The following is a 16269-nucleotide window of genomic DNA, read 5'->3' on the forward strand; positions in this document are numbered from 1 at the left end:
GTGCTCGCCAGTGTGCCCCACCTCCAGGCCTGGCTCAAGAGTGGGGCCCCAGTGACCCACCTCCGGGCGAGGTAACATTGCGTCCATTTGTTTCATTCATCATAAAGGGTCTTTGGGCTGCTCTTTGTCTGGTCCCTCACCTAGGACCTGTCTGCCTTGGGTGACCTCACTATGGGCATGACAGCATAGCTCCAAGGATCATTGGAGCACTCAAACCCCTCCACCACGATAACACCAATGTTTTTTTTACTTTATTTAAAAAAATGTAATGCCATTCAGATGAAGTGATTAATTAAGAGGTTTATTTTTTGAGAACTCTGGTCTAAAGACTACAACTTCTGTCTGGTCAGAATTTAAAAGCAGGAAATTTAAAGTCATGCAGGTTTTGATGTCATCAAGACATGCCTGTAGTCAAAGTAATTGATTAAAAGTAAAAAAGTAATTGAGTAAAAGACACAGCTGGTATTTCCAGAAAGGCTTTTATTGAATATGTAAATCAGAGGTGAAATCATATCCACAAGTTAATTTGTCCACACTAAATTAACTTGTTAACAAGTAAATCTTATTGCTCTCATAAAACGTCAATGATGCCAAGAAAATGACAAAGAGGCTGTGCATCTGGATCGTCATTCTGAAGAGGTAAGGAGTCAAGACAATCATAATTGATGAGGCCGCTTCAAACACTGCCACCAGCATTTTATGAACCTGATTGTATGCTCCACAGTTGTGCATGCACAGGTATGAGCAGTATCAAAGAGCACCTCCTCCTGGGGTTTGAAGAGCAGGTTAGGATCTAGCACCTGGGGGTAGCAACTGTCCCCTGTAGGTTATAGTGGAATGCAATGCTCCATGAACTCTAAATCGGCATATTAGACAGTCGTCACCAGGGGGCAGATAATCCTTGATCTCTGAAACTGTGTTTCTTCTTATTCTCTTATTTACAAGGTCATCCAGCAGGGCCACATCCACCATGAAGCATAACGCATTAGTGTCACCACGGTTTTTAACTGTTACCAGCAATTAAAGGTATAATAGATGATTTTTCCAGAATTGTAAGTAAGAAATTCCCAAGTCACGTTTTGAATAACTGCACATGCGCAAGACCAGCCTACCTGCTCTTTCACCATTGCGTAAAAGGATCTCCCAAATACACTCAGTACAAAGCGTGATAAAGTTGGGAGTAATGAAATGATCGCAGAATTGCTGGAGGACATCGCTGTTGGTAGAATGCAGAGAAAACTTGTGTTCAGAAATCCTGCTTACGTGCTAATACTAGATGATGAGTGGCTTATTGACCCATTCTGATTGTCCAGGGAATTATTTGTGATCTGGCCCCAGCATTACTGGGAAACAGGGAACAGGGAAACTAGGAAGAACCATAAGTCACCGGTGCCATTTAACGTAGTTAAACGGTAGTTAACATCCCTGAGCTCTCCTAAGCCTGCCCCCCTGGGACAATCTTATCCATATGTTGTTCAGATACATAAAATTCCCCTAAACAATGGCTCTAATTTGCAGCAAGGATTCTATTTCCAAATGTAATCAGAACATATAGACATATTCACTACATTACAATGATTTTTATGTGCACAACAATGATCAGCATGTGTTTAGGAGTCTTTGTCAAAGACTCTTGCATAGTCTTTGACCGAAACGCTTTCAGAAATACATTGCAAGTCTGGTTGCTTCCGATTTAAGCCTATTTGCTTCTACAATGATCAGAATTAAGCTATAATCAAGCTCAAGGCAGCAGCTACAGTACTAATTGAATTTGATAAACATTGTAGAAAAAATGTTGTATGAGCAGAAAAACTGAATATTTTCAGCCAGTTTCTTTAATGAGTCACTGTTGGTTTCTTGTAATTCACTACAAATATGCCCTGAGGCATCTCTGTGACTATCTGTTGCCCTAGTATGAGAGCTGCGCAATGTAACACATGAGACCCTAGGTCTTATTTCTTTCTTCTGATCCCTTTCTCCTCTTCTCATAAACCTGTAAGACAGTTTGGTTTTTGGAACTCAGCCATTTTCAAAATATACAGTGAGAGCAGTGGAGATACAATGAATGGCTGAAACCGAAGCCCAGCAAGAAAACCGAAGCCCAGCAAGAAAAAAATAGCTAGGAACGAGCATGTGCATTGGCGTTAAGTGAGCACATCACAAACATTGGTCTGTGGGACAACAAATAGATAAGATGATCCACCCTAGAACTCAAAGCTGAAAGAAGATTATCCACTATATCTTTAATGTAATTGCCTCACACCTTGGCACAATTTGTATGTTAATCTGTGGCACACATCGCACTGGTTATCATCGGGGGAGGAATGTTATGATAGAAAACTCTGATGAAATGCTCTGATGAAATGCAAACTTTAATTTAAAATTTAAGTTGGCTTATAGGACTTTTTAATTTGGAAGATCTGTAAGTATAGCTATGGCTAATGAGCTCAAGCTTAAATAACACTGTCGTTTTGAATACTCATGGTTAAAGTCTGATATCATGTGAAACTGAACATCTGAGAGAATACACGGTGTGGCTGCAGTTTAATACTTTACCATCTGCGTGGTCAATTTCCACATGTCTCCAAAACAAGCACAGGCACGGATGAGAGTTTGCATTATGGGTCACACATTCTGAGTATTTCTTTAATGATCACTTTCTGCATGGAAAGTGACATATCCAAGATTTAGTGCCTGTTTTGTGTGTCTGCAAGCTTAATAAATGAGAACCTTCGTCATTATTGAATGTCTCCTCAAAAAATCTGAAAGCCCTCCTCAATATTTTGAGCACAGTTGCTGAAAAGAAATTGAAGCTCAATTTGTTAAATGTGAATATAAGCAAGTTTTTTTTATACATGAATACTGAACACTTTTAGAAATAGGAGAAAAAAAAATACTTATACTACACATAAAATTTGAAGTTGAATTTGTATATTATACAACATTAATTATGGGCTGTAAAAATACAACAAACCAGCATTGCTTTACATAAGGTATACCAAGATGGTTTATGGATAATTTCTTGATTTATTGATATTAACAAAATAAATATCCCAGGGGTATAAAATGTGAGAAAATCGAGTGCTGCATCCAGAGATTAGTGTTGAGAGCTGGTCCTGTTCTGAGTCTCTGTCTTTACTTACAATCTAATTCCTTGGACTCCGACAAAAGACTTTCTCTGGGTGGCAGGATGTCATAATCACTGGAGATGTGGCTGTTTTTTGTACTTGGTCAAACAGCTCCTTTCCAGACTGCATGCTGGTGTTGATTACTCCAGTGGGTCGGATGTTTTTTTACTCATCTCTAAAATCAAGTTGAAACCATGAAGAAAGAGTGCTTAGGTCCCTTTGCTTACTAATACATTGAAGTACATTCACTGTTAAGACTATAACCAGTTTCTACTTCAGCATGTTATTTTAGCCACACATATACACTAAAAAGGAATTAGGTCTTATTTAGACAACGTTAAATAATTGAAACTGTGTGAAAAAATATGTTAATTCTATTTAAACACCTCAAACCTGGTACCTAGAGTACCACCACAGGACTGACAATACATACACATACTGCATGTTATACATAACATGGCAAAGCAGAATAACCAATGTATAAACATGCTTATAAGTAAAGCCACCATGCTGAAAAAAATTATAGAATAAAATGTCTTACCAACTTCATCAACCGCTTGCCTATTAGTCGGACTACCATTGTTAACTTCTTCATATGCATAATCTCTCCTGGTGGGTGACTTCATTTCCATATAATTACATTCTGTATTTTTGGATGTTGGTGAGGGGGGGTCCTTTATTGTAGCATATGGGTTTTCAGAGCTGACAAGAGAGTAGGAACTTGCAAGGTAGTCAGCTTCCTTCACCATATCTGGATAACAAAATCAGGATAGTCATTTTTGGAAGGATATCAATGCTAAGGTGTACAATTTAAATAAAATGCAGGACCTACCTTGCAGAGATTTTTCCATGTAAGTCATACCAATTCCACAAGCTCCTAGTATGAAAAAAGTTAAAATAAATTTCAAGTTCATTGTTCAGAAAGTTATGACGTATTGCAAACCTTACTAAAAAGATAAGGCTGCATTCCTTTAGGAATGTTTTCAACATATATTCAGTAAAAACTAAAGTATTAATTCTACACCAAAAAAGGACTAATATGGGTAAGACGTAACCTCCCTCTCTGATTGCTCGAATGCTTTCAATTCAATAAAATTTTATTTATATAGCGCCAATTCCCAATACATGCCATCTCAAGGCACTTTACAAAGTCAAATTCAATCAAATTATACAGACTGGCCAAAAATATTACTATGTAAGGAAATCCAGCAGATTTAATTCAGTCTTGACAAGCAGCATTCACTCCTAATGAAATAGCGTAGAGCCACAGTGGATAGTGGCTGCATTGTCAACAAATTTGCAGCAATCTCTCATACTGAGCATGCATGAAGCAACAGTGAAGAGGAAAACTGCCTTTGAAAAGGGAGGAAAACCTCCAGCAGAAGCAGGCTCAGTATAAACGCTGGTGTTGCGCCGATACCATTTTTTGGCCCCAATACCGATACCCGATACCTGGCTGTGCAGTATCGGCCGATACCGATACCATACCGATACCATCTGTTTGAAAATGATGTGTGTATGTGTATATATGAAGAACTGCATACTACATGGATGTAAAATAATTGCCATCATGGCTTTGTCAAGCTGCTGCTTACCTTTGTGAAGCAGGAAAAAAAGACTAATACAAAGTAAATCCAGTAGAACTTTTTATTGCCTACCTGGAACGGGTGACAATAGTTTAATAAACTTTTGGCCAAAACAGTGCAACATGAAATTGAAATTATAACATGTATAATTGTAGTGCAACAGTAACAAAGTTAAAATTATATTAATAATAGAATAAACTCTTAAATGCCCTGAATCTTGTCTCCCAAATGCCAAAATAGTGCAACTTCATAAAATTGTAACATTTATAATACTAGCACAGTAAGAACGTATAATTATATTAAAATAAGAAATAATATACATATGAGGTATATTTGAGAGATAGCTGCATTAAGGAGTATCTGAGGTAAGAACAAATAGGATTAATCAGAACTGACATAAGAAATAAATAAAAGACCATTTTAGGTGCTAGTTTCCTCACAACAAGTTCCAATTGCAAAATCCACACTGAACAAACTAAAACAAGCAACGGAAAAAAATAAATTTCACATTAGTGACAGATCTGTCACACAACACCTAGTAGTGTTTACTCAGTCCTCTTGAGGATTCAAGTCCTTGGGGTTCAAGCTCAGGTACATTGGCAGATTTTTCTTGTGGAAGATCAGCGTTTCTACATGATCTCCTGACAGCCTATTCCTCTTCTCATCAAGTATGTTAGAGGGTGTGCTGAAAAGCCTCTCACTATCTACGCAGGTGGAGGGAGCGGAGAGAAACTTTGCAGCTGTAGTAGCCAGGGAGGGGAACCGTTCTTTATTCTTTCCCCAGTACTCGAATGGGCTCTCTGTGCGGTGGATTGTTTTCTCAGCCAGATATGTCTCTATCTGTACCTGTGTAGCTGTGCTGCTGGCCCCACCTTGTTCAGCAGCATGCTCTTGCAGGAATTCCTCATACAGCCCCTTAAAGCAGCTGCTTGCGTTGGGCTCTGCTGTCATCCGTGGGGTCTTACTGGCTGGGTCTGCTGCCTCAGTGGTGGTTGTCTGCAGTGAGGACTCCTCATTTTTCTCCACCTCTTGGGTCAGTGCACTTCTTGCAAGCTTACTACTCTCTGCACTTGTGAAGTATCTGCAGTAACAAAGTAAACAGAATGGTATATTATAGCTGTTAGCTCATATATGCTGTTATTTAGCACTGCATTTAATTACACACTAACACTAGATGTTTAAACTAACATACCTGTCTTTGTAACGTGGGTCTAATATGGTTGCAACAGAGTACAAGGGCTCCGCCTCAACGGTCTGGAATCTTGTGCCCAAAGCTGCTAGAAGTGTCGCCTTCATTGTCTTTATCCCGCTGTCCTCTGTGGTCTGTTTGGCCAACAGACGCTTCAGGACGACCACTGAGGGGATGACCTCTGAGGTGGTGGAGGTGGCGACGCTGATCTGTTTTGTGATCTCTTCAAATGGAGCCAGAATAGCGTTGATTTTCTCCAGCAAGGTCCAGTGACTTGCTGTCAGTGTTGCTGGGAGCTGGTGGTCTGCAGCATAGAGTGAGATGGCACTCTTTTGCTCCAGCAGGCTCGCAGTCATATAAAAGGTGCTGTTCCAGTGGGTGGGAACATCTTGGATCAGACGTTTGACTGGGATTCCCAGTCCCGTCTGAACAGTTTCAAGTCTTGATGTGGCCAGTGGGGAATGTTTAAAGTGCCCAATTATTTTTCTCCCACTGGCCAGCGCATCGCTCACATTTTTCTGGGACAGCAGTCCATAGTGCACCACGAGTTGAATCATGTGTGAGAAACATCCCAGGCTGGAGACTCCCAGGTCCCTCATTGCCTTCTTCATATTGCTTGCATTGTCCCGAAGCATGGCATGGACCTTTAATAATAATAATAATAATAATAATAATAATAATAATAATAATAATAATAATAATAATAATAAGAAGAAGAATATTATTAATAATAATGTAATTATAGTAAAAATTAACCACAACATCCTGTCTTTGTATCAGCCTCCCTATCTCTGTGCACCAGCAGCAACATCACTCAACTCCATCGTCATAGCAACACACAAATACAAGTTGCGCATGAGTCTCTCCCTCTCTCTCTCTCACACACACACACACACACACACACACACACACACACACACACACACACACACACACACACACACACACCTTTACTTCTACGGCTCAAATTATTGCTGCAAATTACTACAGCATTTCTTTCAAAGTCTAGACTAGAAAACATACGTTACCTTTGACTTCGAGATGCTCCAGTTAAGCAGCATGCTCTCTATCGCTCCTGCAATTGCTTCACCCGTGTGTGATCCCTTGACTTCATTGGCATGAAGAATGACGCTTTCCGGTGTGAATGTTTCCACGTCTACCCAGTGGGCTGTCAAGCTAAGCAGGGAAAGTGGGGAGACTTGGCTGGTCCAGAGGTCGGTTGAAAAGCTTATGGCCCCTGCCTCCGCTAGCTTTCCTAAAACATACTCCGTCACTTTATTTTTTAGTGCAGGGATAGTCGTCCCTGTGACGTATTTGCGACTTGGGACTTTAAACTTAGGTACTGCGTGAGCCATAAAAAGCCGGAAGCCCACGCTTTCAACGAAGGAGAGGGGCAAGTTACAGAGAACAGTCATCTGGGTTATTTTTTCGGACATCTGTTTTGCTGCTTCACTCTTCTCGTCCCACTGCTCTTTCCCGCGAAGTGAATTGACCAGGGTTTGTTGCTGCGGTCCTTCCCGGGTTCTCTTGGCCGTCCCAAACTCTTTGTGTTCGTTCATATGTTTCGACTTCAAATGTTTAATCAAGTTCGATGTATTGAAACTGCCCTGTTTAACTCCACCTCTCGAAACTTTCAGGTCTCAGATCTTGCATTTCGCCAATGTACTCGACAGCGTTTCTATCACGAAGTACTTCCAGACCGCAGACATTTTCTTCTTTCTTTCTTCTTCTGGTTTGTTTTCCCACCGCATGAAAAAGCTGCCCCGGCATTGGTTAAGAGCGGCTATTGGCCCGCTCTCATTGGTCTGGAGCAGGTCAATAGCGATAGTTAATACTAGTGAGTATCGGGGCAGAGAAGGCTGCGTCGGGAGAGAGAAGGCTGCGTTCAAGTGACATACAAACATTAAAATGGTATCGTGCCCTATTTGTTGGTACTCGCCGATGCCGATACCACCATTTTAGTGCGGTATCTGGGCCCCGTCCGACACTGGTATCGGAATCGGTGCAACACTAATAAACGCTCATCTGTATTACTCAATTGGGGGTTGGAGAAAACAGAACAGAGACACAAAAAGCACAGAAGCACAAATCGATCCAGGAATCCTTTCTATGTTATATGGTAATAGCAAAATCTGCCTCCCCTGGATGATGTCACAGTTAACAGAATGCCAGTCCAGGTGTCAATGTTCCCCCTAATTTTTCATGTGCCTGACCATTCGCTGTACCTCTGTGGCCAAATGTGCACACTGAAGCTATACTGTTATTATGCCTGTCTAAAATCTGAGATTATAACAAGTTACATGATTTACAAACAAACGAACAAAATTACAGCAATAATTTCTTTAAGATTACACAATTTAGATACAACTGATTGAACCCGATTACATGAAATAGACAAATATATTTTCAGATTAAAGGTAAATTTATATGGTGGCATAGGTTTGTTGAGGCCAGACCTAATACTTATTTATTAATAAACATATGTTACAGAAGGAAACTGTAACAGTAATAAGCTTTTTGAAAACTTAGGTCTAAAACATATCACTTCTTTATGCTTTTTAGGGTTATTTGTTTTATATTTTTAGTTTTTGATGTTATTTTTCATGTCCATATTAAAACCATGGCCGTTTAATAGGAGTGGCTTCATGACACTTTAAACTTGGCACATGTGGATTTGATTTAGAACTGGCTTAATTCTTTGTGTTTAATCATTTCTGTACAATGAAACTACTAATTTATAGACTAATAGATCTGTATACAAAATATTACTCATCATATTTATGACATTAAGGGAGTACTGACACTTATTGTTTTCCATTTAAAGCGCTGGTTGGCAGGAACATGTAATGCAAAAAATTGTTATCTGCCTATATTTAATTGGCTGCATCTTGCGAAAAAGAATATAGTGAATTCATTGTTGCAGTTCATGTTTGTGTATGCTTCCGTTTGTGTGTTCAGAAATGTGAAAGTAAGTTATCCTTCATAGCACCCTCAGTAAAATGCTTCCCAGCAAACTCTCTGGAGCTTCCACTGGTGTGAATATGTGTGTGAATAGTTGAATAAGATAAGGTAAGATAGGCTTTATTGATCTCACATTGGAGAAATTTACTTGTCCCATCGGCTCGATAGTCAGAAGAAGGTGCCAAAAGTTGGAAAAGGTGCATCAGTTATATACAGTGTATCTTCATATATACAGTGGATCAAAAAGAAAATGAGAAAAATAAAAAATAAATAGATAAGAATGAAAATAGAGGTGAAATTGAAGTAGGCAGATGATGTCATATGTACATTCACTGTGATATGCATATATGTATATACATATGTATTGACATATATTCACGTGGTGATAGCAGCAGAAGTTGCTTCTTTCAGGATTATTGCACGGGTTATAGCACAGTGTATTAAATAGATTATTGCACATTAGTTATTGCAATTATGGTTACAGTTATGGTTACAGTTATAGTGCAGTATTGTATAATATGGTAGCAGCAGGAATAAATGACCTGCGGCAACGCTCCTTTTTACAGACAGGATGTCTAAGTCTGTCACTAAAGGAGCTGCTCAGCTCCTCTACAGTCTGGTGCAGGGGTTGGAAGGTGTTGTCCATGATGGATGTGAGCTTGGACAACACCCTCCTCCCAGCCACTTCCTCCACAGAGTCCAGAGTGCAGCCCAGGACAGAGGTGGCCTTCCTCACCAGATTATTCAGCCTCTTTCTGTCTCACTCTGCACTGCCAGGAGCCCAGCAGACGACAGCGTAGAGGAGGGCTGAGGCCACCACAGAGTCATAGAAGGTCTTAAGCAGAGGCCTGCTCACTCCAAAGGACCTCAGCCTCCTCAGGAGGTGGAGGCGGCTCTGGCCCTTCTTATACAGACCATCTGTGTTATGAGTTAAGTCCAGTTTATTGTTGATGTGAACACCCAGGTATTTGAAACTGTCCACAGTTTCTATGTCCTGCCCCTGGATGTTCACGGGTGAGTGAGGTGGGGGTGTTCTCCTGAAGATCACCATCTCCTTGGTCTTGCTGGTGTTTAAACAAAGATGGTTCTTCTCACACCAGTCCACAAAGTTCATGATGAATGACGATGACTCCAAAGCGTCAAGCGCTTTGGGATCAATGGACTTGATAAAGCACTGTACAAGTACAAGCTATTTACAAAGCCATTCATATATAGTGCTATATAAACTGCTCAAAAAAATAAAGGGAACACTAAAATAACACATCCCAGCTCTGAATGAAGGAAACATTATTTATAAATATTACTGTAATGCCATCTTATGACGTGACAGACTCATCATGCCAAACGGTCGAACAGATCACCAGCCCCAGCATGCAACATGGTCAGCGAGACCACCGGCCCTAGCAACGAGATAACGTTGCTATGATATGACATAAAAAGCGCCTGGCACGCTCAACTCATTCTTCTTTACTGGCGGTTCACCAAATTCAGGAGACACGCAGCTGCTCATCCCGTGGGATTTCTCCATGTGGCACGTGTTCGATTCCTCGCTGGACAGATAACTTTTGAACCAAACCTATCCCTGTTTTCCTGTGCAGGAGGTCGACTTTAAAAGTACTTTGAATTATTTTGATCCTACTGGAAGCCGCTATCTCCCAGTGATCGTCAAGAACTCTGCTTTTGTTTTGGCCAAACAAGCGGCGGACAGAGCCCAGAGACTTTGGGGTTCCCCCTTTTCTTTCTGCCTGAGGGACCTGCGCTTGCCGAAGCTGCTGCCGCGGCTGCTGGAGCCGCAGATCCGCGGATCCGAAGCCAGGGACATCCCCACTGAGACAACACAAGCAAAATGGGACTCCCCCCTTTTTATTTCTCTTTTTCACCCAAGGTGATATTTTGTGCCTTGGCAGAACCTATTAGGAATTAGTTTAATGCTTAATCACTCCGAGAAGGAGTTGTTTTAACTGTGCTGGATATTTCTGATGTGTGTGCATGCATTTCATAAGTGATTTTGGCTGTGTTGTTTTTGGTTTGATTGTAAGTGGACTCCACCGAGAGTCACTTTTCCCTTTCTCTTATCTTCATCTTGATCTCTTTGTCTACATTTTCGGTTCTCCCGCATTTTCTTTTGAAGTCCTTTGTTCAGGAGTGAAACTGCCTCCTGGCCAAAGCCCGCCCTTCACTAGGCGTGTGCGCTAAGGACGTCATTAGGACCTACTCCTCACACGTCACGCAAGATTGTAGGCAGTGTTCCCTCTAAGCTGTGCACGTGCACAATCGCGCACGGCATCTGGCTTCAGCGCGCACAGCAAATTTATGCTGTTATTTTATACCATTATGCAACTCTGGTGAAACGGTGTTCCACGGTCTCGCTCTGTGAGCAGCGGTGCTAATCTGAGCGCACCGGTGATGGATGGGTGGGGCAGACGCTTTATAGTTGGGCAGGTTGTGCCTCTCTGTTCTGGACTTGGTTAAAGAAAAAATGGCCGGTCCACCCTAAGTGGACAGAGGTGTTGATTTATAACCCTTCGAACTTTGGCCTGGTGTCTGAAATATCAGACAACCTTCTGAGGATCTTGAAAGAACGCCCGACCTTGGAAAAACTCATAATACAAGCTGAAGCCCTGGGCGACGTCACCCGGATAAGAAAATCAGAAGTATTGAAAGAGGATTACATTCGTTTGTTGAACCTAGTTCATGGCCTTAATGTCAAGGTTTTTCTTAGCGGGCCTCATGCGCCCGTTTACTGTGGAGATGAGATTTTTTACAGAATTCTGATGCTAAACAAATGGCTGGAAAAAACATGCAAACAAACAACTGTAACCTTCATAGACAACTTTAACATCTTCTGGGAAAGAAGACATCTGTTTAGCAGCAATGGCTTCTCTCTAAATAGGTCAGGTACAAAACGGCTGATTTCAAACATCTTCTATTCTGTGAACCATACGCCATCAGCTTTGTCCCAAAACAAAGTACATCCAGTGCCAAAACAAATGATAAGCCCAGTGCAGCCCGAACAAGCCAAGATAAAGATGGCCAGAAAGATGACACAGAAAGAGGCTTCGTCAGAGCTACAGGAGGATCCATCCCAGATCTCAGCAGGACAAAGAGAGGACCAAGAACCTCCATCGTCACGAACACCAGTCCAGACTACACCCGCCTCGCCTTCCTCTCCACAAAGCCCAGAGGTTCCTTTTCTGGAATTTTCTCCCAACATGAACAAAGTATTTAAGATTGGCCTACAGATGACATCCTCTCCATATAGCCACAGCTCTGTGACTAAACCAGCATCTTCCAAAGGCCGCAGAGCCCCAGATCCTCCTCTACGTATCATGGAACATGCCTGTCCTCAAGACCTTCAGATTACTTCGCTGTGATACACAACGGGCCCTCGCTGCACGTTTATCAGACATGACAGTTTCCAGAATCAGCTTGGGTCTTTTCCCGGGGATTATGGAATATCTGTGATGATACGTGGCAGAAAAAAGAAAAACAAAAGGATAAACAGGAACAAATACTTGAAAGTCATTAACTGTCAGATGCAACCTGCCACAGAGACATCATCAACCACCAAATCATATAAACTAGGTTTATTAAACATTAGATCTCTGTCAGGAAAATCCCTTTTAATTAATGACTTTATTATTGACAGCAATCTTGATGTTATGTTTTTTAACAGAAACATGGTTACATGAATCTAAAGTTATACTGATGGAGTCAACACCTCCAAACTACAATTTCCTTTGTGAGAGCAGACAGCAAAGGAAAGGTGGAGGAGTAGCAACATTGTTTAATGATTCACTAAAGTGTAAAAAGGTGTTTTTGGGAAAATTGGGCTCTTTTGAACATTTGGCTCTCCAGGTAAAGAGCCCGGTATGAACTATATTTCTGAATGTTTACAGGCCTCCTAAGTCCACATCAAACTTTTTTAAGGATTTTAGTGACCTCTTGTCTGTGATATGTGTTGATTATGACTGTTTAATTATTGTGGGAGACTTCAACTTTCACGTCGACAACCCTGAAGACAGAAGTTCAAAAGAACTGTGTGACACACTTAGAAACTTTGGTTTACCTCAGAATGTTAAATAGCCAACACACAAGCAGGGACATATTTTAGACTTGATCATCACTAAAGGTCTAAACATTTCACAGGTCAATGTAACTGATGTTGCCTTATCCGATCACTTCTCCGTTACCTTTGAATGTATCATTTCCAGTGACTCATTTAGCCAAAGGGACGTCGTAAGGAAACACACCTTTAAGGACAATGCAACAGAAACTGTTATTCAAGCTTACTCTGCTACCTCAACCTTGGGCTGCAACTCAGTAGATGAGCTAGTAGATAACTTTCAGTCTAAAGTCTCAGACATCATTAACTGCATTGCTCCAGTCAAAGTGAAGGTTTTTTCCGGGAAGAAAAAATCTCCTTGGAGAAATGCTCCAGCAGTTAGAGGTGAAAAAAGGGAATGTCGGAAAGCTGAACGCAGGTGGAGAAAGAACAGACTCCAGGTTCACTATGACATCTATAAAGAGAGACTTTACAGATATAACTTACAACTTAAAAATGCAAGAGAATCTTTCTTCTCAGAGATCATCAAGAAAAACATGAATAATGCTCGTGTCTTATTTGCCACAGTCGACAGATTAACAAATCGTCCTGTGTCAGTGGCTTCCGAACTCCACTCCACCAGGGCCTGCAATGAATTTGCTAACTTCTTTACTGAGAAAATCCTAAAAATTAGAGGATCTGTTTGTACATCCATACTAAGTTCAGTACCAAAGTTGTCTCCTACCAGAATTAATTTTGACCAAATGTCCCAATTTAGCCAAATAAACTCCAAAAGCTTAGAGCAGATAATTCAGCAGTTAAGTTCCTCCTCAAGCTGCCTTGATGTTCTCCCCACAGCTTTCTTTAAAAAAGTTTTACCTGTCATAGCGTCTGATTTGACTCAGATAATAAACGCGACCCTTCTGTCAGGAGTTTTCCCCCAGTCCCTAAAAACAGCAATTATCAAACCACTGCTGAAAAAGAACAATTTAGACAAACTTCTACTCCAAAACTACAGGCCCATCTCAAACCTCCCCTTTATCAGTAAGATCATTGAAAAAGCTGTATTTCAACAATTAAACACCTTCTTAACTACGACCAGCTGATTTGATGTTTTCCAGTCAGGTTTCCGTGCTCACCACAGTACAGAGACCGCCCTTATCAAGGTGTTTAATGACATCCATATAAATACAGACTGTGGAAGAACCACCGTGCTGGTTCTATTGGACCTCAGTGCAGCATTTGATACTGTCGATCACTCCATTCTGTTAGAACGCCTGGAGAACTGGGTCAACCTCTCTGGTACAGCTCTGAACTGGTTTAAATCCTACTTAAAGGACAGGGAATTTTTTGTATCAGTAGGTAATTTTACATCAGAGATGACAAAAATCACATGTGGGGTTCCCCAAGGGTCCATCCTGGGTCCCCTCCTATTCAATATCTACATGCTCCCTTTAGCCCAGATCATAAAAAACAACATCAGCTACCATAACTATGCAGACGACACACAGCTCTACATCACCATGTCACCAGGTGACTATGAACCCATTCAAGCACTGAGTAAATGCCTAAAAGAAATCAATACGTGGATGTACCAAATTTTTCTTCAACTGAATAAAAACAAAACAGAAGTAGTAATCTTTGGACCAATAGAGGAGAGATCAAAAGTTAGCACACAGCTTCAGTCGCTTCAGCTAAAAACCACTAATCAGGCCCGAAATCTGGGAGTAGTAATGGACTCAGACCTGAACCTCCAAAAGCATCTAAAGACAGTTACAAGGTCGGCTTTCTATCACCTAAGGAACATTTCCAGGATTAAAGGACTAATGTCTCAGCAGGATCTGGAAAAACTAATCCATGCGTTTATTTTTAGTCGAATTGATTACTGCAACGGTGTTTTCACAGGTCTGCCTAAAAAGTGGATCAGACAGCTGCAGCTGATCCAGAACGCTGCTGCCCGCGTCCTCACTAATGTTATGCCATGATAGTGATCTCAGATTGAATCCTGAAAAGTGGATGATTCAATAAAGAAAGTCTACTCCTGCTGCAAAGGATAAGGGGGGGCCAGGAGAAGCCTTCCTCTCCCCCTCTCTCGCTCATCCCTTCTTCTCGGCAGGAGGTCAGCTGTGACCACCTCCTCACAGATAAAAGACACAGCACACCTCTGCCCGTTCTCTTCTCTTCGATCTCTTCTCCTGACTCCAAGCTGCTGAGACACAGAGATGACCAGCTCTCAAGGAGAGGGGGGAGCCATGTGACTGAAGGCCTCCCGGAACCATCGATGGGGCCTGGAAGAGGCCGCGAGCAGAAGGGAATGAGCCTTTCTGAAACTCAGTTCCTCCCCGGCATAGGGAGAAACTGCCAGCCAATTCAAAGATAAGTCTCTCACTTCTGCTTAAAACAGATGCCGAAGTGAAGGAATCCGTCTATGCCAGCTTTGTTCTGCTTTCTCAGCGCACCACAGACGGAGCTGGTTCCAGGCAGAGCTGAAAAGCCGGCACAGAAGCAACGTCCCCATGCCGAGGAGAGATCTGCTTAATTTGTGACTGCAACCAGGGTCAGAGTCTGCCTGGAGGACCAGGCCTCCGACCCGACCACGCCGTTAACCATATGCTGCTGTAAGGCTAACGCTAGCCTGCCAAGAGCCAAGCGCTAGCCCGCTAATGCTAACCAACAACATCCTCCTTCAACGCTCCTCCCATGAATGGCCAAAACTGGACCAGACTGACACGAAACAAAGGACAGAGGTTTGGGCAGCGGTCTGAGGGTGAAGTTAAAAGGTTTATTGGGAAACGATTTGTAAACCTTTGTGACCCATGGTGTTTAGAACAAACTGCTAACCGGTAGGTCACGCTAGCTAACAGGATATTAGCCTTGCTAACATCCGGTTTCGGACCCCTAAAAAGGAGTCCGTTTTAAAGCGTAAAGCGTAACTGTTCTGCTCTGCCATCCTCCGATGGTGTTATAAGCCTTATTCCCGCATCAATATGGTATATTAATGCCGATTTTCAAGGCAATTTCGGCAACATTATGTTGTAACCTCTTAGCCACCGAGTTGCCACAGCGACCCCATGCGCCCGGAGGGAGAATCGCATTAACAAACTCGGTCGTAAGGGTTTAAATGACTTTACAGGACAAACCGGTCCTCAGAATATTTTTTTAACAAATAATGGTCTGTTCAACTTGGGCTTTGCATTGTGAATGGATTGAAACACATGGCAAATGTTTTAACTCCATTCCATGTTTTTGTTAACCAGATCTGCAGTGAACCAGGATTCACTGAAGTATTCTGATTATGATCAACCACTTTTGTTTGTCTTTTGTTTGTTTTGCATGTAAATAGTTCCTTAGCTTAGCTTC

The 16269-nt window shown here is 41.7% G+C and overlaps 2 protein-coding genes across 2 annotated transcripts in view; both read right to left on the reverse strand.

Annotated features, from left to right (window-relative positions):
• Positions 1-463: 463 nt before the first annotated feature.
• LOC110367009 (multiple epidermal growth factor-like domains protein 10) overlaps positions 464-16269 on the reverse strand; it is a 161334-nt gene continuing 145528 nt past the window's right edge. Inside the window, exons 13-15 of the mRNA XM_036133580.1 lie at positions 3961-4005; positions 3670-3879; positions 464-3303 (exon numbers count right to left, since the gene is read on the reverse strand). Of these exons, the coding sequence (XP_035989473.1) occupies positions 3269-3303; positions 3670-3879; positions 3961-4005 (290 nt within the window). The 3' untranslated portion in view covers positions 464-3268. The remainder of the gene's footprint in view (positions 3304-3669; positions 3880-3960; positions 4006-16269) is intronic.
• On the reverse strand, positions 4747-8028 carry LOC118556354 (zinc finger BED domain-containing protein 4-like). The gene is made up of 3 exons (XM_036133581.1): positions 6932-8028; positions 5907-6547; positions 4747-5795 (listed from the first exon to the last, which is right to left on the reverse strand). Exons 1-3 carry the CDS (start codon positions 7460-7462, stop codon positions 5264-5266), a joined length of 1704 nt encoding a protein of 567 aa, XP_035989474.1. The 5' UTR covers positions 7463-8028; the 3' UTR covers positions 4747-5263.

The sequence above is a fragment of the Fundulus heteroclitus genome, unplaced genomic scaffold (assembly GCF_011125445.2).
Source record: "Fundulus heteroclitus isolate FHET01 unplaced genomic scaffold, MU-UCD_Fhet_4.1 scaffold_64, whole genome shotgun sequence".
NCBI classification, from domain to species: domain Eukaryota; kingdom Metazoa; phylum Chordata; class Actinopteri; order Cyprinodontiformes; family Fundulidae; genus Fundulus; species Fundulus heteroclitus.